This window comes from Rhododendron vialii, chromosome 5a (genome assembly GCF_030253575.1).
Source record: "Rhododendron vialii isolate Sample 1 chromosome 5a, ASM3025357v1".
NCBI classification, from domain to species: domain Eukaryota; kingdom Viridiplantae; phylum Streptophyta; class Magnoliopsida; order Ericales; family Ericaceae; genus Rhododendron; species Rhododendron vialii.
The window spans coordinates 29601627-29627940 of record NC_080561.1 but is presented as its reverse complement, the minus strand read 5'-3'; the positions used below and the strand labels follow the sequence as shown (position 1 = coordinate 29627940).

General features: G+C 38.5%; 1 protein-coding gene and 1 pseudogene across 1 annotated transcript; both read left to right on the top strand.

The window, feature by feature from the left end:
- The first annotated feature begins 202 nt into the window (after positions 1–202).
- On the top strand, positions 203–8023 carry LOC131327789 (ankyrin repeat-containing protein NPR4-like). The gene is made up of 2 exons (XM_058360921.1): positions 203–308; positions 7392–8023. Exons 1-2 carry the CDS (start codon positions 203–205, stop codon positions 8021–8023), a joined length of 738 nt encoding a protein of 245 aa, XP_058216904.1.
- Positions 8024–12504: 4481 nt separating this feature from the next.
- Positions 12505–22789, top strand: LOC131327392 (cell division control protein 48 homolog C-like; annotated as a pseudogene).
- Positions 22790–26314: the final 3525 nt, after the last annotated feature.

The window sequence follows — 26314 nt, the reverse complement described above, 5'->3', positions numbered from 1 at the left end:
TCAAATCATTTGCCAAAGATGCACTTATTATTGCAACAAGGTTAGGGATTCACGAGGTTATAGAAGAGATCGTGGATTCATATCCCAAGTTAATTTGGACAAGGGACGATGACGATCGTACCATATTTCAACGAGCAGTTATAGAACACCATGAAAATGTTTTCAACCTCTTGTATCAAATGGGTGATTAAAACGATATCTCATGTTGGTTCGAGACAATCATGAGGACACTATGTTGCACTTAGCCGGAAGATTGGCACCCCGAATAAAACTCGATCTTGTTCCTGGTGCAGCTTTGCAAATGCAACGTGAGTTACAATGGTTTAAGGTACGACATCTTACTTTCTAATTTTCCAAGGACTGTTCACAAAATACATATTCCTTTCAACATGCATGCATGCCTAACAGTTATGAGCCAAACTGTAGACACCCCAATCTGGGCTTCCAGATTAGTTTACTTACGGTATTTGATTCCTCGATGATGAAACGAATCAAGAACACCCCGAGAATGATAAGTGCTTGAGTTTTGAGTGTTTGCAAAACCCTTAAACCTAACCTGATCCTAAGCCACTTCAAAAAGCCAAAAACCCTACTGGCATGCATTGGTTGAGAGCCTGCACGCGTAGATCGACTTGACAGGTGTTGGTCAATAGTCAAAGCTTGACCGTTGACCAACGCATGAGTAGGTGGCACACGCGCGTGCTGCTCCCAAATCCGCGCGCACAGGTCAAACTGCCAGGTGTGGTCAATGGTCAAAGCTCGACCGTTGACCCATGCGCGCCAGGGCCACTACAAGAAATTCAAGATCTCCCAACGGTTTTTTTTGCAACGGTGTAAAAAACCGTCGCTATAGATGGTGTATAGTAACGGTTTACAAAACGTTACTAGAAATAGGACTATAGAACAGTTTTCGTGTGACCGTTAGTAGATTACAACACTAGAGCAACGGTTTTCATTAACCGTTAGTAAAAATTGACCTATAGAACGGTTTTCAATAACCGTTACTATAAGCTGGATTATAGCAACGGTTTTAAATAACCATTACTATAAACTGGACTATAGCAACGGCTTTCATTAACCTTTAGTAGAATTTTACACCGCCAAAATCAATTTTCTTTCATGCGATCGGTTTTCCAAACCCGAACTAACGATTGAGACTGTTGATTTTTTTTTTCATGTTGATTAAATCGTTCTTGTAGAAATTTGGCTCGATCAGATTTAGAAAATTTCTTTATCGATACACAATTTCATTAATAAAATGAGTTTTTCTGTCCGATAAGTGTGTAGCGATACTCGATTAACTTCATTCTTGAACATACTTTAGCCCCTTGACCATGACACAATCATGATGATTGAGACCATTGCTTTTGTTAGGGCTATTTTTCCTAAATTTTTGTTGTGGTATTTTTTCCGGTATTGTTTATTTAACGTATTTTTTTTAGCATTTTGTGGTAATTTTTGAAACTAATCTCATTTTGGGATTAATCATTCATCTTAATAAGAATAAAAAAAGAATAAAATTGTGGACCGAAGTTGAAAAAAATATCATATAAGATGACACTAAAGACAACAAATGTTAGTTGTTTGATATTTTTTTGCCCATATTGATTTTTTATGCTTTTAATTGCATTTTTATTTTATTTTTTAGACTCATCTCATAGAAATGACTTACCAATCAAAATTTTTTTTGTGAATCTAACAAAAATTTAGAAAAGGCAAAATTAATATTGAAAAAAAAAAATGGAAAACAGAGAGGTTTTTTTTTTTTATGTACATGGTGCAAGTCAATTTAATTGAAGATGAGTGAATAATGGAACTATTTTTCTCACACAAGATATCATTTTTTGTAAATGAATATTACAAAATAAAACATCTCTCAAAATTATTATCCTACTTTGCATCAATCTAAATAATTATAATTTCTGTTAAAAAAAACAATTATAATTAAATATAGTATCATATATGATTACATGCATACAGTCTTGTGCATTTATACCAATTTTAAAAGGTAATTATTGAACCTAGTGAAAAAAATGATATTAGTAAGTGTTTGTATAGTATAAACCGGATTTAAAAAAAAAAGATTAAAAAAATCCGGTTAGTATAGTATAAATATTAAAAGGTGTATGATTTTACACAAGTTATGGGCTAGCCCAGTTGGTTCGCGCGCGCGCGCGCACACGCGAGTTCGGCGGTTCGATTCTCAGGAGGAGCAAGATTATTTCGCCTGCCACGCGGGCGCCATGGTGGTGCCATGTCAGCGCCTCGCGGGCGACAGGGTGGCGCCACGCGGGTGCCACGTCAGCACCACGCGGCTGCCACGTCACACAGTGGTTGGCTTTTAAAAAAATAAAAATTGCCTTTAGCAACGGTTATATGAACCGTTAGTAAAAAAAATAATAAAAATGAAAATTGCCTTTAGCAACGGTTATATGAACCGTTCGTAAAAAATAATCTGTACCAACGCTCGTTAAAACCGTTGCTATACCTCTACAGCAACGGTTTGGCCAACGGTTCTCGAACCGTTGGTATAGCCTAAACGGGTCTCTACAAACGGTTTTCGGATTTTTTGGCGACGCTTTCGACCGTTGTTATAGAACGATTTTCTTGTACGTAGTAGGCACAACCCATGCACGCCAGAGCGCAACATGCGCCCGCCGGAGCGCAACCTGCGCTCGCCGGTCAAAGCCTTCCCCCATCACCTTTATGGGTTGGTAAGCTTAACCACCAAGTAACCCTCAGTCAGCCTCGTGGACTGGCTGAGCTCCTCTCTTTGCAGCTCCATACCAACCACTTCTCTCCTATATATACCTCCTCATATGCTTCCATTCAAAGAGTAAGAAAAATCCATACACAAAGGGTTACAAAAATTCAAAAGAGTAAGTACACAAGCTCTAGTACTTTTTTATCCAATTTCACATTCCTCAAAATACTCAAATAAACACCTCAATTAAGCCTCAAGCATCAAAGCTCAACCTCTTTCAAACTCAATCTAGGTATAACATACCTACTGTTTCATGTTCTGATCTTTGAGGGGGGCTGGCAGGGCCAATGCTGGTAATCAATACCAGTCCTTGTCCTAAAGCTAGCAAGGTTTCAAAAATCGTGGTGGTAAGAACCAACGCGCGCCGGGGCACATGCGCGCGTTATGGTACCATATTCGCGCGCACCACTCTGTGGCTGTGCGCGCATGTCGGCTTGGGGATTGGTGTCTTACTGTTTTATGCTTTATTTACATATAGGCTACTGCAAGCAGGCTAAAAACCAGTTTCCTGCTTTTCTTAGTTAAAATTGCTAGTTTTAGTTCAAAATGTGTTTCTGCTGCTATGGAGTACCCCTGGGATCATTCTGGACTTGTCCTAGAACCCAGAAACATGTAAACCAAACACTGGTTGAATGACAGACAAGCACACGCCAGGGCGCAACCCACGCGCGCCAGAGCGCAACACGCGCGTGCCAGTTTGTCTCCGACTAGTGAGTGGCCTTGCATGGGTAACTTGGCCTTAAGCCATTATTTTGTCCCCACATTGTTTATGGGGTATTTTGTTAATTTATAGGGCTTTTCAGCTATTTAAACTGTATATTATAACTGCTTAAAACTATTTATCAACTACTTGGTTTGTTCAGGGTGTGCACTGGTCCTTCCAAAGCCCAGAGGGTTTGAAAATAAGAGCTGTGGGCTTAGGCTTACTGGCACGTGCAGGTCGTGTAGTAGCGCGCGTAGGTGTGATCAGCATGCAGTGACTTGATCAGTGCATATTGGTTTCTTCCTGCGCACGACACTCCAAAACAGGGGCGTTCCAGTCTGTTTAAACTCCCACAGCAGTATGTTTTCATCCTATACTAACTGTTTCAATAAGCGAGCATGCTATCTATCACATCCTGTAAACATGTTACAGCTTAATCCCCATTAAACTGTTCCCGGCCCTAATTGGCTAAAGAATTGATTAATCAAACAGAATCGCAAACATTTTCGCAAATGCCTAAGTAGAGACCGATCTCCGGATTGGGCGAGAAGGGTGCCTTAAAAATCAAACAGCGCAACGAGCGTTTCAAGTTCGGTTCTTTGGGTGTCGGACCTTCAAACCCAAGTGGCCGCTCTGAATTGAGCGCTCGTCTGCCAAAAGCGCACTCATCGATCCGCCTTTTTCAGGGCACGCTGCCCACACAAACATACATGTGTGTGTGTTTGCAGAGTCGTGCACGTATGGACATGTTGATAATAGCTTGTCCTGCTTAGCTAAACGACACAACTAAAACTAGTATTTGATGTTGGATGGTTTTCCTTTCATTTTCGTCAATCGATCGGGTTACATGTTTTGTTTATTTTTGTTACAAAGCTAGGTTTGAAAAGGTTCTGGAAGATTCTTTCATCGTTGATCTAATTGACGCTCTGTTGAGCCAAAATTGCAAGTCATTCGATTGTAATCCTTGTGATATGCATTTGCTATTACCATCTACGTGAATACTCCTTTTCAAACCTATTCCCACATCAATTGAATAGTACTATTTGACTAAAGGATGAAGCTAGGGAGGGGCCAGTAGAGACGGTCACCCTGCAAAGAAAATAAATAACTCTACTATTATAAGAAAAAAAAATTTCTATGAAAATATGCAAGAATTTTTAGCTCGCATACATGGTCGCCCCTGTGTAATGAAATTTCTAGCTCTATCTCTGATCTAACTAGTACATGAATATGGGCTGTATCTCCGGTCATTTAATGAGGAAGATAACCAAAACTTGCCGATGGTCAAATCTATTATGGATCAATGAAATTTCGTCGGATCACTTTTTGTGACGATCCGAATTTTTATATTGCCTCAAAATAAATATGTCTACAATAATTACAAGTCTTCAAGATAAATATACATGATGTGCCTAAAAACCTCCAAAATCATATAAATTTTTCAAATAATTTCTAAAACTAACTTGCTCTGCACTTGAAAAATATAGAAGGGGTCGGGTAGCACATGCAATACAAGGATAATAAATATGGCTAGCAATAAGAATTTGCTCAATAAATGAGGATAACAAATCAAATTGGATAATTGTGAATAACATTTCATATGTAGCCTAGCACCCGGCCTCATTTAGGTAACATGCCACGCACCATCCAGGTCAAAATTGATCTATATAGGCCACTTGGGCCCCATAATTTCTCTAAACTCCCCGTAAGGCATTCAATCATACGTTTCTCATACTTCTCTGATCCAGTAGGCTTGCTTATTTTCCTATCTGTTCAATAACTTTCAGCCAAATATTTTCTATGTCACAATACAAAATAATTGAATCAATAAGCTTAGAGATCAAATGAGTACTACAAATATGAGAGAATCAAAAGAATACTCTTTGCAAAGAGATTTAGCTAGGAATGTATTGCATATTACTCGGTACCTTAATTAAGATCACCACCGTTAAACATGCAGACTTCAAGACCATCCTCAAATCTCATCCCTATCGTATATATTTTCCTATTCGACTTCTCTGTTTCTATAAGACCACAACTTCAATTGTATTCTTCTTCTTTATACAAAACTTGATGACACCAAGACGAACTCTAGGGTGGACACATGTCCATTCATTAAGCTATTTAATTTATCTTCCATCTAACATGCACACACAATACTTATCCCTCAAGAATTCATGCACACAACCACGTCCACTTCCTATCCATTTTTTCTTTTAAACCTTGGCTTTACCTCGCTTAAAATATCATATTAAAGTAATTTTGATTCTACTGAAATATTGATTAGGTTTTTAGGGGTGTTACACTTTTCCACATCTCTCCTAAGACCAATTTGTGTTAGGTCGGGTATCGTATTTTATGACATTCAACATTACAACTGCAAATCTATTTTTAGAGCAATCGCATAGAGTGACATTATGTTACCTATGAAAGCACTCTTATATACTCCCTCCGTCCCAAATTGCTTGTCCCTTATGGGAAATCCAACTTATTAAGTACAGTACAATTGTTTTATACTTGACTTTTCTATATCGCCCATTCTTTACACTACAATAGTATAATTGGTTTTAACAAAGGGTTAATTTTAGAAACAGTCCCTCTAGTTTGCATGCAATTTCAATTTCGTCCCTCTAGTATTAATTGTGTCATTTTTAACCCTATAGTTTATATTTTATCTCAATTTGGTCCCTCTCACTGACGGTGTTATTAGAACTAACGGAACTCTGGGGCAAAATTGACATTTCACTCGTAGAGGGACCAAATTGAGACAAAATGCAAACTAGAGGGACTGTTTTAAAAATTTTACATTTTATTTTTGATTTTGCAAAGACAAACTCATACCTAATATCTTTCTCACCTTAATTATTTTTCTCTGATTGAATAATCAAAATATATTTGGGGAAATAAAAATTATTATTTTAGAATATAATACAGATAATATTATGAAATTTGAAAAGAATACCTTAGTTAAATAACTTTGCATTGGGTTTTTTCTTTCAATGGATTTATCTTGATTTTTACAATCCCATTATGTTCTTTTTTATGCTATTAGAAAAAAGAAAAATGTTTCGCAAAAAAATGTTTCATCGCAACTTTTTCCTTATTCACCAAAAAAAAAAAAAATCTCTATTTTCGCTATTAGAAAGAAAGAAAAATGTTTCATATAGAGATTAACAAAGTATTTCAACTTCTTTTTTTTTTTTTTTGTAATCGCATAGAAAAGAACATATATAACGGGATTGTAAAAATTAAGATAAATCCATTGGAAAAAAATCGATGCAAAGATATTTAACTAAGGGATGCTTATCGAATTTCATAATATTATCTGTAATATGTTTGAAAATAAATTTTTTAATTTCCTCAATACACTTTGATTATTCAATCAGAGAAAGATTTTAAGTGTGAGTTTGTCGTTGCAAAATAAAAAAAAAATGTATTTTCTAAAATAGTCCCTCTTGTTTGTATTTTGTCTCAATTTCATCCCTCTAAGAGCGAAATGTCAAATTTACCTACGAGTTCCGTTAGTTTTAATAACGCCGTCAGTTAGAGGGACCAAATTGAGACAAAATATAAACTATAGGATTAAAAATGACACAATTAATACTATAGGGATGAAATTGAGATTGCATGGAAACTAGAGGGACTATTTCTAAAATTAACCCTTTAACAAATGGTAGAGAGAGAAAGGGCAAAACAGGAATCTTCTTAAAATCTAATGGGCATTGGTAGAAAGTGGACATTTATTTTGGGACATCGATCCCAAAATAGAAAGAGGGACCAGTAATTTGGGATGGAGGGAGTATGTATATACTCAAATCCTGGTGATACCCAAATGGGTTGTGTGATAAGTTTTTAACATGTGTATATATCCTTGATGGATGTTAGTCATTCATATATGTTTGTACATATATGAATACTTTGTAGTTTATGTGCTATCATGTAAGAAGTGGAGGAACAAGTACCGCCCATGTTTAAGGAGAGCCAAAAATAAGTCTGGAGAAACGCCCGCAATGGTCTTCACTAGAGAGCACGAGAAATTAGTAGAGGAAGGACAAAAATGGATGAAAGACACTGCAAACTCATGCACAATTGTGGTAGCACTCATCGTCACAGTGGTATTTGCAGCCGCGATCACTGTTCCTGGCGGCAGCGACAACACTGGGCTTCCCATTTTCTCCAAAAAGACAGCATTCATTGCCTTTGCTGTTTCAGATGCAATCTCTCTCTTCACGTCCACCACTTCTCTGTTGATGTTCTTGTCCATCCTTACTTCTCGTTGTGCTGAATCAGATTTTCTCTATGTTCTTCCCAAGAGATTGATAATTGGCCTGTCAACCTTGTTCCTATCCATAACAACCATGATGGTGGCCTTTAGTGCCACACTCTATCTTTCGTTTGGGCACGATAAGTTGTGGATACTTATTCCGGTGGCCGTACTAGCCAGTTTACTAGTCACGTCCTTCGTGTCACTCCAATTTCCCCTCCTTGTGGATCTCATTTCAACGACGTATGGTCCTGGCATTTTTGGCAAACAAAATGATCGGCCCTTTTATTAACACTAGTAAAGAAGCACGTGCGATGCACGTGAAAGCTTGGCCAAGTAATGTAATCTCTGCATTATTGTTTTCCTATTAATTAACTTTTCGTCTGGACAATGGAAAATTTCTCATTCAGGCTTGGTGTGAGAAGACACCTCTTTGATAGTGCCACAGGTGCAACGATGCTGATCGAGGTTTCTATATTTTTCTAATCTAATAATTCTCTGTTTCCTATCCAACTAACCTTTCCATCTAACACTTGTCTGCTATGGAAACCAATTAAATAAGATGCTAATGGAAAAACTTTTGAGCTAAGTCAGATTCGGAAATCTACACGAGTAACAAAGGGTGTGTTACTAATTAATTAACCCAATGTAAAAACAGATTCGGGAGAAAGTAAATAGATAGGCAAACTACTTAAACAACTAATTAAAGTAATGCGTGAGCAGATTAGAACATGAGTAGTAACCGGAAAATATAACTCACAAATGCCGACACCAAAGAATACGAAGTAGATTGAGTCCAACAATGAATCACAGTGTTATTAAAGCAGATTTTGCCCTCGTCAAAGTGCTCCCGATTCTGGATGTCCGCTTCCCAAGATGCAACGATCTTTACGCACGCAAATGCAGCACTTCGAATACATGCCTGCGAACTAAAAGTATGCAGAACTCTCTCCGACTCTACATGCGAAGTGTATGTGTGCTCTCTGGATTTTGGATGCATAAAATAGCTGGATACAATCTGTTTAAATAGGCAGACAAGTGACTGTCCGAACGTACGGCTTGTTTCACAAAGGGTCATGCTTGGACAGGTTGCATTGGTTTGGAAACCAACTGTTGCAATGGTTCAAGGCCTGGTTCACAAAGGGTCATGCTTGAACAGGTTGCATTGGTTCGGAAACCAACTGTTGCAATGGTTTAAAACTCGCATTGGTTCGGTTTGCTTCCGGAAAAAATCTCCTCGTGACACTCAATTAATTACTGAACATACCAATACATTGCATTCTTCAGTCCTGGTTTTCCAATCTGATAATCTAATATCGTCTCAAACTCTACATGTCCTATGACATAATTCAGTCCTTTATTTTAATCAGAAGATGCATGTAATTCCAATGGCAATGGCCCTAGGGTGAATATCAAATCTCGTTGCTTTGATTCCCCTATACGGCAATACTCAAAAGTCAGAATAATACCTGTCAGGAATTAGTTCAAGTTTTATTATCCTATAGCAAAAAAGCTACGTACTATGCATCATGTGTTTAAGACACTGTCCATTGAATTGCTATCACATTTGGTTGATTATCCTCTAACTCAGAAGTGAGAAAATTAAGTCAATGATTCCAAAAAATAAAATTGTGTTTCGAAGTACTTCTTCCTTTCTACGAACCACCGCGAAAACATTACCGACTGTGAGTTTAAGCTACGGAGATGTTGCGGTATGAATTATTCCTTATAGGCAGACAAGTGGCTGTCCGAACAGGTACGTCTTTGTTCACAAAGGGTCACGCTTGAACAGGTTGCACTGGTTCGGAAACCAACAGTTGCAATGGTTCAAAACTTGCTTTGGTTCGGTTTGCTTTCAAAAACCATGCACTGGTTCAGTTTTGGAAGTGAAATGAGGAGGATGAAAATCAATAAATTATATTTGGTTAGAGTTAATTGCAAGTGCTTGGGGTATTTGTGAAAAACAAAAAGTAGAAAACACCTTCGTACATTTAAAAGAAGTAGTATTTAAAAGAAGTAGTATAAATGATTAGCATTTGTAGGAAAGATAAGAGATTGGTTGTGGATGTTATGAACGTGTTTGATTAAATTAGTGTCGGTATTAAATTAGCGTCGTAAAGGTTTTGGGAGCTAGAGCTGTGTCATGCTTGTGTGTGATATCTATTTTTTGTTATTTTACTTTCTTTCTTTTTTCAATCAATAGAAGAGATCATTTTATATCTGATATGTACAGAGTACAAACTCGATACTCTACATCAATTGTGAGAATCTACGAGACAACTAAGTCCAACAATTCAACCAATACAAAAAATAAGTCCATTATTAGTTTTTATAGAAACAAAGAAAGAAAGGAAAAACCCTCTAAGGAAAGAACATCCACACGCAGGTGGGGAGACTCGAACTCCTGACCTCCTCGTGAAATGTAAGAATTCTGACAAACAGAGCTAGTCCCAATTGGTGATTTTTTGAGTACTCCCTCCGTCCCTCTTTTTGTGTCCAGTATTTCATTTTGGGCTGTCCCTTAATAAGTGTCCATTTTGTAAAGTTAGGGGGGTAAAAGTTGGTGTATTGTCTATTTTATTCCTAAAAATAGATTTTATTTTGAAAAGTTAGTGAGTAAAAGTGTAATGATGATGGGTAAGTAGGGAAAGTGGAGGAAAAAGTTAATGTGAAAGGTGTAATGATGATGTCTTTTTAATAAGTTGAAGTTACGAAGCAGGACACTTAAAAAGGGACGGAGGGAGTATAAGTTAATAAACTCTTCCTTGGGTTGTTTTTAAGGGCAAGTTTAATTGACCCCCATTAGGTTTTCTCCTTCACGTATTAGAAATGTTAATGAATGATTACTTGTGATTTCTATGCAAGTTGATCACCAATACCCCAAATCGACAATTATTTGTCCTCAGAATAAGGCAGCCCAGAACACCGTACTCGATCTTCCTTTTATATAGCCAAAACGAAGAGTGGTTCATTTGGAAACCAGAATCGAATTAATCAGACATGAGAGTTATTTAGTGCGCTAACCGAATCAATTAGCTTGCTAATTAAGCACACATTTTTTCTTGATTAGTAAATAAAACACAAAAAACGTTTCTAAATTTTTTAGTAAAGTGTGTCTAAACTTGTGAGCGCGCAAGGCCCAAATTTGGGAAATTGCCCCCCTCCAGTGCGAAGCTCACGATGCGCACCCCGTACCCAGGTAATTGGTTTTCAGATCAAACGGTGTCTTTTTGTTAAATAAGCCACTTGGCTTTTTACTTTTAATCAATTTTTTTCGCAATTGTTAATTTTTCATCAAATTTTTGTAAATTATTGGTTCGTCTCGATGAGAAAAATCAGAAAATAAAAAATTATTATCCAGACTTAAAAGTTTTTAAACAAAGGCAAAAATCAACAAAAAAAAAAAAAAAGGCCAAATTTGTCAACTTTATATTCATAAAAATTTGAGTTTTCATCATAATTTTTTACTTTTCTTATTTCACTCGTTGAGACGATCAATCATCCACAAAATTCTGACATGAAACTAACAAATGAAAAAAAAAATTTAAAAATACTAATAAGCCAAGTGGCTAATCTAAAACCAGAAAAGCTACGTGCACAGCATGCTGTGCACAGTAGCTGTGCACAGAGCCCTTTTTCTCCCGTCTTGGGTCGCACGAAGATGATCGGAGCCGCTCATTTTGTTCAAAATATATCGTTTAAGGTTTCTGTAAAAAATGAGCTTCATTCGATATCGTTAGAGGCATTAACAAAACATCCAAAATCACTTCAGAATTTAGGCCTATATTCTGAAGTGATTTTGGGTGTTTTGTTAACACCTCTAACGATATCGAACGAAGCTCATTTTTTACAGAGACCTTAAACGACATATTTTGAACAAAATGAGCGGCTCCGATCATCTTTGTGCGACCCGAGGCGGAAAAAAAGGGCTCTGTGCACAGCTGCTGTGCATAGCATGCTGTGCACGTAGCACAGCTCATCTAAAACACCCCCAAGTTTTCCAAAATTGCCTTGATCATTGGCCCATTTTCTAAAGGGTCTTGTAATATAAAGGGTTTGAAATTTTTGTATCTAAGTGCATCTCCAATCCATCTCCATTTCTCCAAAATAAAGAATGAATGTGACACATTGAGGGGAGATTTTGTAATTTATTTCTTTTTTTCTTCACTTTTTGTACTTTTTGGGAGAATTTTTGAGGGATCCATTGACCTTTTTAATGGGTCCCTCAAAAATTCTCTCAAAAAGTACAAAAAGTGAAGAAAAAAGGAAATAAATTACAAAATCTCCCCTCAATGTGTCACATTCATTCTCTATTTTGGAGGAATGGAGATAGATTGGAGATGCCCTAAGCAACGTGGGATAAAGGTTACAAGGAAGATTTGAAAAAGTTTCAACCCCCTTTTTCAAATGGAAATTTTAAAATCAACCAAATGGACAAAACAATACGTAACAAGTATGTGAATGTATATTTAAAAGTGTAAAAAGTACACAAAAATACGTATTTTTTTTATCTTCTTGTGTACTTATTGTCCGCCCATTAGACTGTTTTTAAAATACACGTTTCCAACATGAATTCTTAGTCGCATAATCCTTCAAAACGGCATTCATTCTTGCTCCAAATCATTATTCTGCATTTGCACGTTGTGAGTCTCTGAGAGGGTTTTGAAAAGAACTCTTAGCGCTCGCGCTTCCCCACCTGTACCCAGCGCACTATGTACCGTTACAACTTACAACACCCAAGTTAGTCTTCGAACCTGCCTCGACTCAGCCGAGTTCCCAAACTCCTAGCTCCGCCTAAACCCCATTCCCTTCTTTCTCTCTATCTCTCTCTGAACTCAACCAAAACCCCATTCCTCTCCCTCTCTCCTCCGCATGCATTCCCTCAACCGAACTCCAAACCCAAGAGAGGCATGAAAATGGGAAAGAGAAGAAACAGAGGCGGCACATCGCCATTGACGGCCTTCGAACGAAACCACCGCCGCCACATCGAGTTGTACACCAGTCACACCAACCACGCCACCGCCAACGAAATCGTCACCTACCTCCGTTCCACCCTCCCCGAGTACAACTGTCACAAGCTCCACCCGTTCACCAGTACCGTTGAAAAAACCCTGGACCGCATGAAATCGAAGAACACCACATCAATCAATCTAGACGATCAGGGCCGTCCGTCCACGTCATCGAACTTCGTAGTGGACCGCGACGATGACAGCGCCGACGATCCTCCTGCTCGTAAGAAGACGAAGAGAAACAACGCGGACAAGGAGACGGACAATCGACACATGCAAAGCAAGCGAAGCGATTTTAGTCAGGACGATCAAGGCCGTTCGTCCACGTCATCTAACCTTGTATTCGACCGGCGAGGATGATGGTGTCGACGATTTTCCTGTTCGTAAGAAGGCGTGGAGAATCTACGCGAGTGAGGAGAGGGAAAACAGTCGCTGTCAAAGCGAGCGAAGCGATTTTAGTCAGGACGAGCAGTCAGATAAGGCGAACGGTGCGGTTTCGATTAAGTCGAGTGAGTCGAAGGATGGGAAGAAGAAAGGGGAGGTGAAGGGGAATGAAGGGCCTAGGCTTTGTGATTTGGGTGGGATGGAGTCGGTTTTGGAGGAAGTGAAGATGGAGCTGATTGTTCCGCTTTACCACCCGGAGTTGCCGAGGTGGCTCGGGCTGCGGCCGATGTCCGGGATTTTGTTGCACGGGCCGCCAGGGTGCGGGAAGACGAAGCTGGCCCATGCCATTGCTAACGAGACTGAAGTCCCCTTCAATTGGTTTCCGCTACCAAATTGGTCTCCGGCACTTCAGGTAGTTACTACCAGTGTTTCCGAATCAAGATTCATATTGTATACCGTTTTTAGGATGCGTTAGGTTAGGTGACCGTTTCTTATAAGATGTGGTATGACATTTTAAAACAAGTAATCTTAGGGTACGAAAAGGATTCATGGTGCGATACCTATAGTTTTTTCGTTTTTAGGACGCTTGGTTGTTCCATTTCTTCTGTTATATGATGTGACGTTTTGTAGTTTCTTCTGTTATTGTGGTATGACATTTTGTAGGGTATGAAAAAGATACAAGGTGGGATACCTATAGTATTTTAGTTTTTGGAAGGAGACTTGTGCAAATCGTAGGATGGGTATCCTGTGTGGTAGGTTTTTAACAGCTATGGGCATTACTAAATGGCTTCTCTTCAAATGTTGTTTGTGGGTAGGGTTGAACCACTACAAGAAAAAGTATGTTTAGTGACGAAAAAGTGGCGACAAAATTTAATTTCGTCACTAAATGAGTATATTTGGTGATAAAAAAATAAATTTGTCACTGTTTTGATAACTTCCTTGACGAAATTATTTTGTCACCAATTATAACTATTTAGCGACGAAAAAGATATTTTTGTCACCAAAGGCTCTTATTTGGCGACGAAATAAAATTTTCGTCGCCAAAAGAGTAAAAAAGGAGACGAAATTATTTTTTGTCGCCAAAGATAACTATTCGGTGACGGAAAAAATATTTTGTCGCCAAATGAACCAATTTGGCAACGAAAAATATTTTCGTCTTCTTTTTACGTTTTCAGTGACGAAAAATTTATCCTTTGGTGACGAAATTTATGAATTACGCTTTGTCACCAAATATATTTCGGGCATAACTCTTTGCTCAGAACTCCGATTGAGATAATTTAAATTGGGTTTGAACAATAACATAAAGAGCTACGACTTTCATGTTTATTAAAATTGCTAATTTTAATGTTTAATAGTTCAAAATGCCGTTCAAAATATATTTTAATGTTCAATGTATGTGTTATATATTAGATATTTCACACATATGCTAAAAAGTTTGTGTGGTATAGTTGGTTAAAGCTTGCGTGCAAACTTAGGAGACTCGGATTCGAAACTCTGCAGGAGCAAGAAAGTGAGATTTTTTTCACATATAAGAATGTCTTTCGCGACGAAAAATTTCATCACCGATGGGTCACCTTTGACGAGCCAAAGGGAATAATTTGTGACGAAATTTTGTCATAAAAAAAGCACAATAGGTGACAAAGAAAATTTCGTCACCAAGTCATTTTTCCGTGACGAAATTTTTCGTCACCAAAAGGCATTATAGATGACGAAAAATAGATTTCGTTACCAGGTAGGAATCCTCGACAACCTTTAGTCGACAAATTTTTTTTCGTCACCTATATTATTTGTGACGAAAAACATACAATTTGCGACGATTTTCATTCGTCACCCAATGCAATTTTTCTTGTAGTGAACCATGACAGCTCACTAGGTTCGTTTAACGTTGGTTTGAGATCGGTTTGCTGGGTAAATAAGCCGGACTTAAACACCTTTTGAGCTCCTTAATTTTCGGAGTACAAACTACGCTTGGTTTGGCAGCAACTTGTTTAAGTTTCTTTTGCATGGCCTAGTGTCATGGGATACCCAACTACTCCCCGTGATGATTAAAACATAGTGCCGGAATGTTCCATGTGCCATGCCAAATGCCAACCCGACATGCCAAGCAGCCAAGTCAAAGCATGTTAGCAAACTTCAGCACTGAGCCAACTTGCAATCCGTGCACTTTTGTCGTGTCATCTAGGGTCCAAATGATTCTAAACACATTGTAGCATGTTGTAGTAGATGGATCCCAACTTAGGTATTTTGGTTTTTTTTTTTTTTCATGTATTTTCTCCAGGGTTCATCACCCCCATGTTCCTTCCTGTCACATAGGGAAAAACTCATTTTTCTATATTATTGGAGGGATTGTAACCACTTGTTGGAGCTCCCCTCCCATCAGTCCATGTTATTATAGTGTCATTGTCATTACTTTGTTAGCCATTCGTCTATTTTGTAAAGCTTATTGCTCATCAATGAAATACTCTTCCTTTGGATTATTTTGCTGTCGTTCATTTTGTTAGCTATATTGTTGCTTGCTTGTTGTTGGTTTGACATACAATGCTTGGCTACTTGGAGTTGTTTGGAGCTTGGTGTGCCACACGTGGTTCTTGAGCATAATCTTGCTTCAAGTGCCACCCTGTGACACCTAAATTTGTGGCTTGTCAAGGTCACTCAAGATAAGCTTACTTGAAACTATTTTGAGGTTGACTCGAAGGAAGACCAAGCAAGCATAAACTCATTTCTACGCTTGTTAATTTTTCACTTCAAGCTCGAAAAAATCACTCATTTACAGCGAGATTCTTTGTACAATTATATTGTTCTCTATCCTTCTGTCTCATTGTAGTCTTATACTAGTTTATTGAATTTCCGACTCCCGTAATTATGTCCCTTGTCCATGTCCATGCTTGTCAAGTCTTCCTTCTTCCCTAGGCTCAACTTTGTAATGTAGAAGATCTCTAATGCTTAGCACAATTACAATTTCATTTTATATATTTCAGGTGCATCAGAAGAAAACATTCGGGAACTTTTTTTTGCAAAAGCTTATAGGACAGCACCATCAATTGTTTATTGATGAGATTGATGCAATTGCTTCAAAAAGAGAAAATCTACAGAGGGAGATGGAGAGAAGGATTGTGACCCAGTTGATGACTTGTATGGATGAATCACATAGGGTTGTAAAACCGGCTGATCACAATCTAAATCCAAATCTAGAAAATTCTGATGGGCAAATTTTCGTAGTCATCCCTGTAATTTTACGGTTGTCTCACTTTCGTCCCTCTAGTTTCAAAGTGCTCTAATTTCGTCCCTGTAGTTTGTTTTACGTTCCAAATTGGTAAAATCGTTAACACCGTTAACGAAACTAACGGAAAAAAAAAATAAGTGTTCCAATTTTCAATCCGTTTGAACCGGTACGAAGATCTTATTTTTTTGATCATTTTATCCTAAATGGTCGTAATGAATTTTTGGCTCTAAGGCCTTTCAACAAGCACCCGTAGACTCCTTATTTAGTTTTAGGGCTCTCTTAGGGTGCTCATTGAAAGGCCTTAGAGTCAAAAATCCATTATGACCATTTAAGATAAAATGATCAGAAAAATAAGATATTTGCACCGGTTCAAACGGATTGAAAATTGGAACACTTATTTTTTTTTTTCCGTTAGTTTCGTTAACGGTGTTAATGATTTTACCAATTTGGAATGTAAAACAAACTACAGGGACGAAATTGGAGCACTTTGAAACTAGAGGGACGAAAGTGAGACAACCGTAAAACTACAGGGATGACTACGAAAATTTGCCCAATTCTGATTGTAGACCTGGCTATGTTCTTGTAATTGGAGCTACCAATAGGCCTGATGCTGTTGATAATGCATTAAGGAGGCCTGGACGATTTGATTATGAGATTATTTTAGGTGTTCCAGATGAAAAATCAAGGGTTGAGAGTCTTTCTGCTCTTACACACAATATTAGGCTTGAGGGTGCTTTTGATCTTATGAAGATAGCCAAGTCCACACCAGGGTTCGTTGGAGCTGACTTGTCAGCTCTAGCTGATAAAGCTGGCAACCTTGCTATGAAGAGAATCATGGACAGAAGAAAGTCTGAGCTACACAGAGAACCTCAAGGTGGGGATCATACTGAAGACTGTTAGACTGGTGGAGGAATCCATGGCTGCCTGAAAAGATTGAAAGTCTAAGCATCACTATGGCTGATTTTGAGGTATCTGGAGATGAAAGCCTGTGTACCTTCGGAGAAGTAATTTGACTCCGTTGTTTTTCGAAAATCATCCTTTACACTTTGTATCTTCAATTTTTCCTGATGGTTGAACAATCTAGTTGTTTGTCATTTATTACGTTCAATGATTTTGAAGTTCTTTTGTCTACTTCCATGGTTCAACTCCTTAATATGAATGTGCATGTAACTGGACAGGCCGAATTGCGTGATGCTTTTGTAATGGTTTTGGTTTATGCATTTATAATGGTTTAATGATGACTAAGTTTGCAACAACTTTATATCTGAAATCCGGGCTTAACTGCTTATTCTGTTGCCTTTACGGAAATTATTGTCTTTTCAAGAGTCTTGATTAAAACTGTTTTTCCTTTATTTACTGAGATATGGTGGTGCTGATCATCAAAACTAACTTATCTGCAGGAAGCAGTTAAATTGGTTCAACCTTCCTCAAGAAGAGAAGGGTTTTCTGCCATTCCTAATGTAAAATGGGAAGATATTGGAGGGCTTCATTTGCTAAGGCAGGAGTTTTACCCTTATGTAGTTAGGCGCATAAAATATCCTGAGGATTATGAGGTAATTATTACATCTGAATGCATTACGAAGTAAGTCAAGTTTGTACAAAATGTGTATAGAGTCTTGTAACTATATTATTTTCTTGCACAGCCCATTCATTCATCTAAGCTCCATGGCTAAGGGCTCGAGGACAGAGTTGTACATTAAGAGTTGTCCATTTCAGTTAGTATACTTGGTTTCTTCGATAAAATGTTGTTCATTGGAACAACCGAACCATAAAGCATTGCTCGACATGTTGCAGACATATCTCACTCCTATACCCAAGTGTCTATTGTCTAACACGGGCACTTCGTACATCTACAAGAATGCTTTGCTTATTGTTTATCTAGTCACGTCTTTTGCATACAAGCATAATACAAGGAAACTTTATATGGTTTGGACATTGCAACTTAGGAGATATTCTTTCTGTTATGATCAGGAATTTGGGGTAGATTTGGAGATAGGATTTTTGCTGTATGGACCTCCAGGCTGTGGCAAGACATTGATTGCTAAGGCTGTTGCTAATGAGGCAGGAGCCAATTTCATACATATCAAGGTTTGTAACTTTGTTTTGAGTGTCCAATATTTTTTCCCCTGATGATTTCAACCGCGTATGTTCTTAAAGTTGTTTACCAATCAAAGGGCCCTGAACTCCTGAACAAATACATTGGAGAAAGTGAGTCGACAGTAAGGACGATATTCAATCGTGCAAGGACGTGTTCTCTGTGCATACTTTTCTTTGATGAGGTACATTGTTGTTATTGTTGTTACTCTGTTACTACCTCCGTTCCAAATTGCACGTCCCTTATGCTATTTTGGGATGTTCTAAATTGTTAGTCCTCTTTGAAAAGTCAAAACAAAATGTATTCAATTGCTTCGTTCGCTCCGATATAAGGAATAATGCCCCGAGCGTAGGGCTTATATAATACGTCATTTGAAGCATAATAATCAGGAAGACCGATTTCGTACCCACAGAAATAATTAGTATAGCTTTGATGGATTTGTAGAAGTAAGCAAGGTTTTCGGCTTTTACGCAGCCAACTTTGTTTTACATTTGCGGTGGAAAGTAAAACGGCTAAATTAAAAGCTAATAAACTAGATAAAAAGTAGGTTAGGTCTAGGAATTACTAACACTCATGACTCGAATAAAGATACATTTCTCACCCAATTACGCGGTTTAAGATACTCAACTAAGGTTCTTAATCCAGAAGATAGAATGATTCGATTACCAAGCTAGCTCTAGAATTTATTTAGCAAACACCTCGAGCGATAGAGCTCCAAGTATCATGTGTGGTAAGTAGGCAATGCTCTTACCTACATATGATCAGGAGTTTAACACCTTAGCAATTTGACAAACAAATCTGAACCCCACATCAATTTTCGAACCAAAGATTTAAACTTTATGGTGAAAAATATAATTTTACTCGAGCCATGAGGTGCTAATCACCCCATGACTTAACCTTGAAAAACTACTCACACATATCTATGAAGATAAGAGCAAACAAAAATCTACTTAGCATAATTGAAATAACAACGCTAGAAGAAAATTAAATTAAACGATAGATCGGAGTAGCGGTTACAACTTTAATGAAGACTACAATAGCAAAAACTAGTTAACTAAAGCAGAAAATTAAATTTAAAGTGCTGAAAAATGAAGAACAATTAAGAACAATTCAAAAAGCAAGTAAATCTAGACTAGATCTAAATTATGCAAAAGTTGTTTGTACAATGTGGCATCACGCCTTTTATATTATCCAAGGTACGTGCACAGAATATCCCAAAAGGTGCTCCAAGATCCCCTCCAAAGTCCTCGGTACCGATAGCAAAGGCCTTAAGTGACTGAGATAAGAGCTCGGTACCGATAGGCAAAAATAAGTGGTACCAATACCGAAGCAATTAGGGGCTGTCGCATGATGATCTCGGTACCGATTGAAACTTTTGCATAGTACCGATACCGATTGGCTTAAGCCCAGCTCTTGGTCTTGATCTTTGACTTGTCCTTCTCGAGCCAACGGGTTACCTTCGGGTCCTTGAACGCTTTGGCTTGGATTCCGATGATTCCGTTCTTGGTCACTTTTGAACCTTGCGTGTCTTGACAAGCTCTGGTTTTTAAAACTCCTGAATTAAATGATTTTTCCTACAATACGGAACTCAAATACCTTACGAGCAAAGGCAATTAAAAACAACTTATTAAATGATAAAATTAACTAAAAATAGATAACTAGCGCACCCTACATTGCATTATCGGGTGCTTATCATCAATCTTCTAAAATACTGAAATAATCCCTTTACCAATAACAATGATTTCATTCAAAAGTTGAAATATAAGGGCATTATTGGAAATCAATGTGAGTTGGAATTCCCATAAAGGATCAGCAATTTGGAACAAAGAGAGTAACATTTTTGTGAGGTAAGTTGTAGTGTACCTATAGAATTGGTCTTAAGGATTTTTGCTTGCTGGGTTTCAACCGTAGGTAATTATCTGTGATGTTAACTTGTGCTCCAATATCTGTAGGTGGCTGCTTTGACTACAAAGCGTGGAAAGGAGGGGGGCTGGGTTGTTGAGCGCCTTTTGAACCAGGTCCTAACAAATTACATATTCAGTTTCTGAACTCACTGATGAACAGTTGCATGCTACTTTTTATCTCTTTTAAGAATTCTAGACAATTGTTGCAACCAAAGAACCAAACAAATCAATCTGCTTCTTTTAATTCTGGGTAAATAATCGATCTCTTATTTGTTTCATAGTTGGTTTAATTTATTCAATTCTCTGGGCACTATAGTTTGGTCTTGCTTCAGGAAATAGTGGAATCGTTTTGCTTGGTGCAGTCCCAAGTGGAGTGCGCCGAAGCAATTTGAAAAAGCAACAGTATGTGTATCTACAAGAAACGTGTTTTTAAGCATATTTATATACCTTGAACTGAATGTTTTTATATGCCAACTGCTGATGATACCATACATGGGTCATGCACCTTTATCCTTGTAAAGATGGTTGTTTACTTTTACAAAATACACCAAAAAAAAAATAGCAAAAAAAAAAAAAAAGTAAAGGAGGTTTATAGGAGATTGCAAAAAACAAAAGATAAACAAGAGGGGTGGAGGAGTTTTTCTTTTCTTTTTCTTCTAATGGGGTTTTCATTAAGTCACTGCTATAAAGTGAATATTAGTTCGTTTCTTGTTCTTGCAGTTACTGATTGAGCTAGATGGTGCAAATCAGTGACGGGGTGTTTATGTCATTGGTGCTACAAATAGGTGATCTCAGTTTTCTCTCTCTTAAAGTTTCCTATGGTAGGCGCTATTTGCCATCTTTGTCCGCCAACTTATTAATCTCTGATCTTGCCAATATATTTACCAGACCTGAGGTGATGGACCACGCTATCTTATGTCCCGGAAGGTTTGGAAAACTCCTATATGTGTTCCTCTGCCCAGTCCAAATGAGTGAGGGCTAATCTTGAAAGCTCTTTCCAGGAAGAAGCCTATAAATGTTTTGTGGCCCGTAGATCCTTGGTCTGAGCTCCTCTTCAATGGGTTCGCGAGTTGCCTAGCCTTCTTGCCCTAATCTACACAGTGAACGCATGACTAAGACCTGGCCGGGGTTGCCCGGCAAGGCCCTCCGGCAAGAGGATGAGAATGTGCAGAGAGCAAAGCAAGAGACTAGAGCTTTTGTGTGAGATTTGGTGAGTACCTCTTTAGCGTTGCATCACTTGGTATTTATAGGGTCTGCTTGGCTTGCTCTCCAAGTACGGGCATGTGCCTTGCATGGGTCGGCTGGCGTCATCGTGACGTCACCGATAAGATTTGGTAACCGTTTCTGAGATGAGTTGTCACCCCATGTGTGCCAATCATTATCTCTTGGCGTAATTGCTTCAGCGCGTGGGGTGGAGCGTGGTACTGAGGTGGGCCGAACCCTATCCTTAGCCGATCCCACAGGGGGAAGGCTCGGAGAGACAAAGAGGTGAAGGCTCGGAGAGACAAAGAGGTGATGGGGCCACCTGTACAAGCCCCGATCTTGGCCAAGCCGGATAGTTCCTCTTGTGGCCGAGCATGTCCTTCCGGCAATGCTGAATCTAAACGCCGTCTTGGGCTCGGACCGTGATTGAGGAAGTCCGATCCGAGCCGTTATGTTCGGCCTACTACAGATGTCACCGTGGATTTAATTACTATCGGGAACGATGAAGCTTGTGGAAACCTTAGTGGAGCTGATCTTTCGGATGTGTTGCTTAGATATGTTAGCTCTCTCTCTCTCATCTTCATCCGAAACGGTATTGTTTTTTCTTTTTTTTTGTCAATGCTAGATGAATGAAGCAGCCATGGCTGCCCTTGAAGAGAAGCTAACAGCTCAAAGAAGTTCAGATGCTACCTCCTTGACTATCAAGAAAACACATTTTGAGCAGGCTCTGAGAATAATCTCTCCATCTGTCTCGGACAAGGTTTGCATTTCCCTATCTAGTAAGTATATGAGTAAAGCGTCTCAAGTCCCCTTCTTCACTGTCACTGAAACTCGATGTTTGGGTAAAAACACTTCGAAACCACTCTACTCCTATATCTGAACCTATATCAGAGCGTGTTTTATACTTAAATTAAGGGAGGCTTATATTGCCACTAAATTTTTGGAAGGCTATTTTGTCCCTCTCGTAGAGGTATGCCCTTAATGAAGCTTTAATTTGAATTTGTGCTTAGATTTGGGTACCATTGGATCGTTTCATATCAAATGACATTTTACTTAATTTTTTCTTCAAATTCAAGTAGAAGTATGAGTAAAGGCTGAAGATGTTCTTAGGCTTGGCATTTTGATTTTGTAGCTTTCTAATGTCTTAAAAGTTGTTTGGGGGTGCAGCAAAAACATTACTACAAGCTTTTGTTGGAAAGCTTCAAAGCAGCGTGATGGTTGTCGACTCCGGCGGGTACTGGGTAGTGTCAAGCAAAGTGATAAGCACCCGACAATGTCATTAAAGGTGCGTTAGGTCCTTAGTGTTTAGTTTAATTTTGTCGTTAAATTAGTCGTTTTTATTTGATATTGCACGTAAGGTATGTTTTTAGTGTTTTCAAGTAAATCATGTGAATAAGGCATGTTTTGACATCATGGATGGCCCGAGTGCGTTCAAGTACCCAAGGAACCAATGAAGACCCTGTCAGCCCCTGAAAATCTGTCTAAGTATAAAAAAATGACTTTTTGAAAAAGTTTCAATTTTCGAGATAAAAAATGGCAGTAATTGATCTTTGGATTTTTTTAAGAGCAACTTCAAATTTGCAAGGTTTTATTCGAATAGTAAGGTCATGTTTTGGGCCATTTCTTTTATAGAAAAGCGTGTTATTTTCTATTGGGAAAATTTATGTTATATCCCTTCTACTTTAAGCGAAAATTCAATTTAATCCTTCACCTTTCAATTTGGACAAGTAAATACTTCCATTTTCGATTTCGTTCCAATGTCATCCCATACTTGGATGGCGTTATTTTTTGGACGAAAAATTCCCCTTTTTTCTTGCACGTGAGCTAATGGGAGGGGTGTATTTGCCCATTCCCTCTTCCCTTCAAGGTAAAAGAAAAAAAACACTGCTGAAAAATTTGAAAACAGATCTGGAAGGAGGGAGGGAGAGGGAGAGAGAGAGAGAGAGAGAGGGAGGGGGGGAGAGAGAGAGGGAGGGGAGGAGGAGGGTGATTGGCGGCCGCCGCCGTCTCTGCCACCAACAGCGCCACCAACGAAAGGGAAGCCTCGACTCCGGCCGTCTCCTCCAACGCCAGCGAGCTCTACTCTAACTGGGTTTGACAGATCCCGTTGTGCCCGACCCAAAGGCCGACTTGTCCCTCCTCCTCCAGAGTTTGAGCAACATTCTACTGGTCCACCACCTCACAACAGCACTTCTGCATCTCTGATTTATACCACCCAACTCCATCTTCTCCCTCAATTTTTTGGCCTATCAATTTGTCAAACCCTTACAATTTGGGTATCGATCTATAATTGGGGGCAATACTTACAAAATTAGGGATTTGGGATTTGAGAGTTCTCATCAATTTTTCTAGTCGTGCAATTAGAACCAATGTCCACGTTTTGCTTTTTCAAAATCTAATTTCTTTTACACCATCTGACCCATCCACTTGAGTTTAGAATTGAGTTTGGTAACATTGGGTCATATACACAGTTTCTTCTCCAGTCTTTGTGGTTAATTTATTAGAAATAGGATTAAAAAAAGTTAAAGATCAAGTTTGCCTTGGTAGAACTATTTGCTCGACTGGGTCGGTGGTGGGTATAAGTTTTTAGTCGTGGACGATCGGAAGTGAGTGATTTCGTGAGTAGGTATAGATTTTTGGCCACCAGCGATCGAAGAGGGTGGTTGCAGCAGTGGGCACGGATCCTCCTTCGGCGAATCCAACAGAAATAAAACAATGATGTCGAACAACTCTCGCAGGAACAAACAATACTGGACGATGGAATTTGGTGGTGTGGAGCACAATACTGGTATGGGTATATGGGTATTGGTGGTAATGCAAAATCAGTTGAAAGGTTGGAGCTTTTGGCTGAGGAGGTGGCTGGCCAAATATGGACGGAGGAGAGGGACACCAAGGAGGGAGGGGTGGGTGAGGGAGGAGAGAGACTTTTTGAGGGAGGTGTGGAATGACAAATTTACCCCTGAAAATGGTCACATGCTAGGCTCATGACGATTTTCCGTCCAAAAAACTAACGACATCCAAGTATGGGATGATATTGGAAAGAAATCGAAAATAGAAGTATTTATCTGTCCAAATTAAAAGATGAATGACCAAAATGAATTTTTGCTAAAAGTCGAAGGGATATAAAAGAAATTTTTCCTTTTCTGTTTTACACTAAAAGCTGGAGGTCAACATTTTGATTGGATTCTCAAATTTCTGGTAATGCCATTGTTTTCAAATGGGGGGTACTTCCTTATTTTCATTAAATAAATTAAAGTAAAGAAAATATAAAAGAAAGGTTTAAAATGTAGTCTTTACTTAAGTTTAGGGAGTAAAAATAATATACTGTGAAAGCTATTGGGTGCTGTGGAAGCTGCTAGGAGCTGTGAAGTTGAAGTTGTTGATAAAGGTCTCGGTACCGATACCATAGCAGAGGAGGTATCGGTACCGAGGAGCTTAAAGGCGACAGTTAATGAGCTCGGTTCCGATACCAAAGTTGTGGAGGTATCGGTACCGAGAGGCCTTCGCAGCGGATCTCTAGGGCATCTTTGGGATATTATGTGTGCAAAATGAGAGCCACTATTTAAACTTCATTGTGTCACAAGTAGGGTATAGAATAGAATAGAATGGAATATAGTAGAGTAAAGTAGATTTTATTGCATTTCTAGATCTAGAATAATATTTGAATTACTTTTTGAATTGTTCTTGGTGTTCTTCATTTTTTCAGTACTTAAACTTTAATTTTCTGCCTTAAATAATTTGGTTTTGCTATTTTCACCTTCATTAAAGTTGTAACTATGTTTCCGATCTATCATAATCTCTAGTTTATTTTAAGTTTTGTTGATTCAATATGTTAGCTAGATTTTAGCTTGCTTTTATCTCTCTAGATATGAGTGAGTAGTTTTTCAAAGTTAGATCATGGAGTGATTAGCATCTCATGGTATGAGTTGATATTGCTTTTCTCATTATAAAGTTTGAATCTTTGGTTCGAAAATCAAAGTGTAGTTCGGATTTGTTTGTCAAATTGCTAAGATGTTAACCTCCTGGATCATGTGTAGGCAAGAGCAAGCCTACTTGCCGCATATGATGCTTGCAGCTTTGTCGCTCAAAGTGTTTGCCAAATGAATTCTAGAGCTAGCTTGGTTAATCAAACCATGTATCTTCCGTGTTGGGGACTTTAGTTGAGTATCTCAAACCAAGTAATAGGATGAGAAGAGTGATTTGACTTGAATCGTGAGTGTTAGGATCTCCTAGACCTAGCCTGCCTTTTATTCTAGATAATTTTCCGTTTACTTTAGCCTTTTAATTTCCACCGCATAAAGTAAAACAAAGTTGGCTGTCTAAAGGCAGAAAACCTTGCTTACATTTACAAATCCATCCAAGCCGTATTAATTATTTCATTGGGTACGATCCCGGTCTTCCAGATTATTATGCTTCAAATGACGTATTTACCTTACGATTTGGGTGATCATATTTCGATATATTGACGGACGAAGCACGAAGGCCCAGCTCTGGTTTGGCTCTTGAATCCCATCAATTTCGCAACGGAGTTTTTGAAACTTTGTGGCGGCGGCAAAGACATCTGCAGTAGATCCAGTTTGTCAAATCGTGGGAGTGCAACGTCACAATTATTGACCTAGAGAATGTCATATTGCGCTGTTGATCAGAATTGTGTGTGGGCACATTCAATGCAATTGACGAATTGAGGTTCTATCTAATTTGTTATCGTAATATTATGTTTTTTTTTATAGATTTTATAAAGTTCTAACAATTATGAAATATTTTT

Coding starts and splice junctions, on each gene's coding strand:
- LOC131327789 (XM_058360921.1), top strand. CDS start 203: ATGTTGGTTCGAGACAATCATGAGGACACTATGTTGCACTTAGCCGGA. Junction 309..7,391: donor TGCAGCTTTGCAAATGCAAC/GTGAGTTACAAT, acceptor AATACTTTGTAG/TTTATGTGCTATCATGTAAG.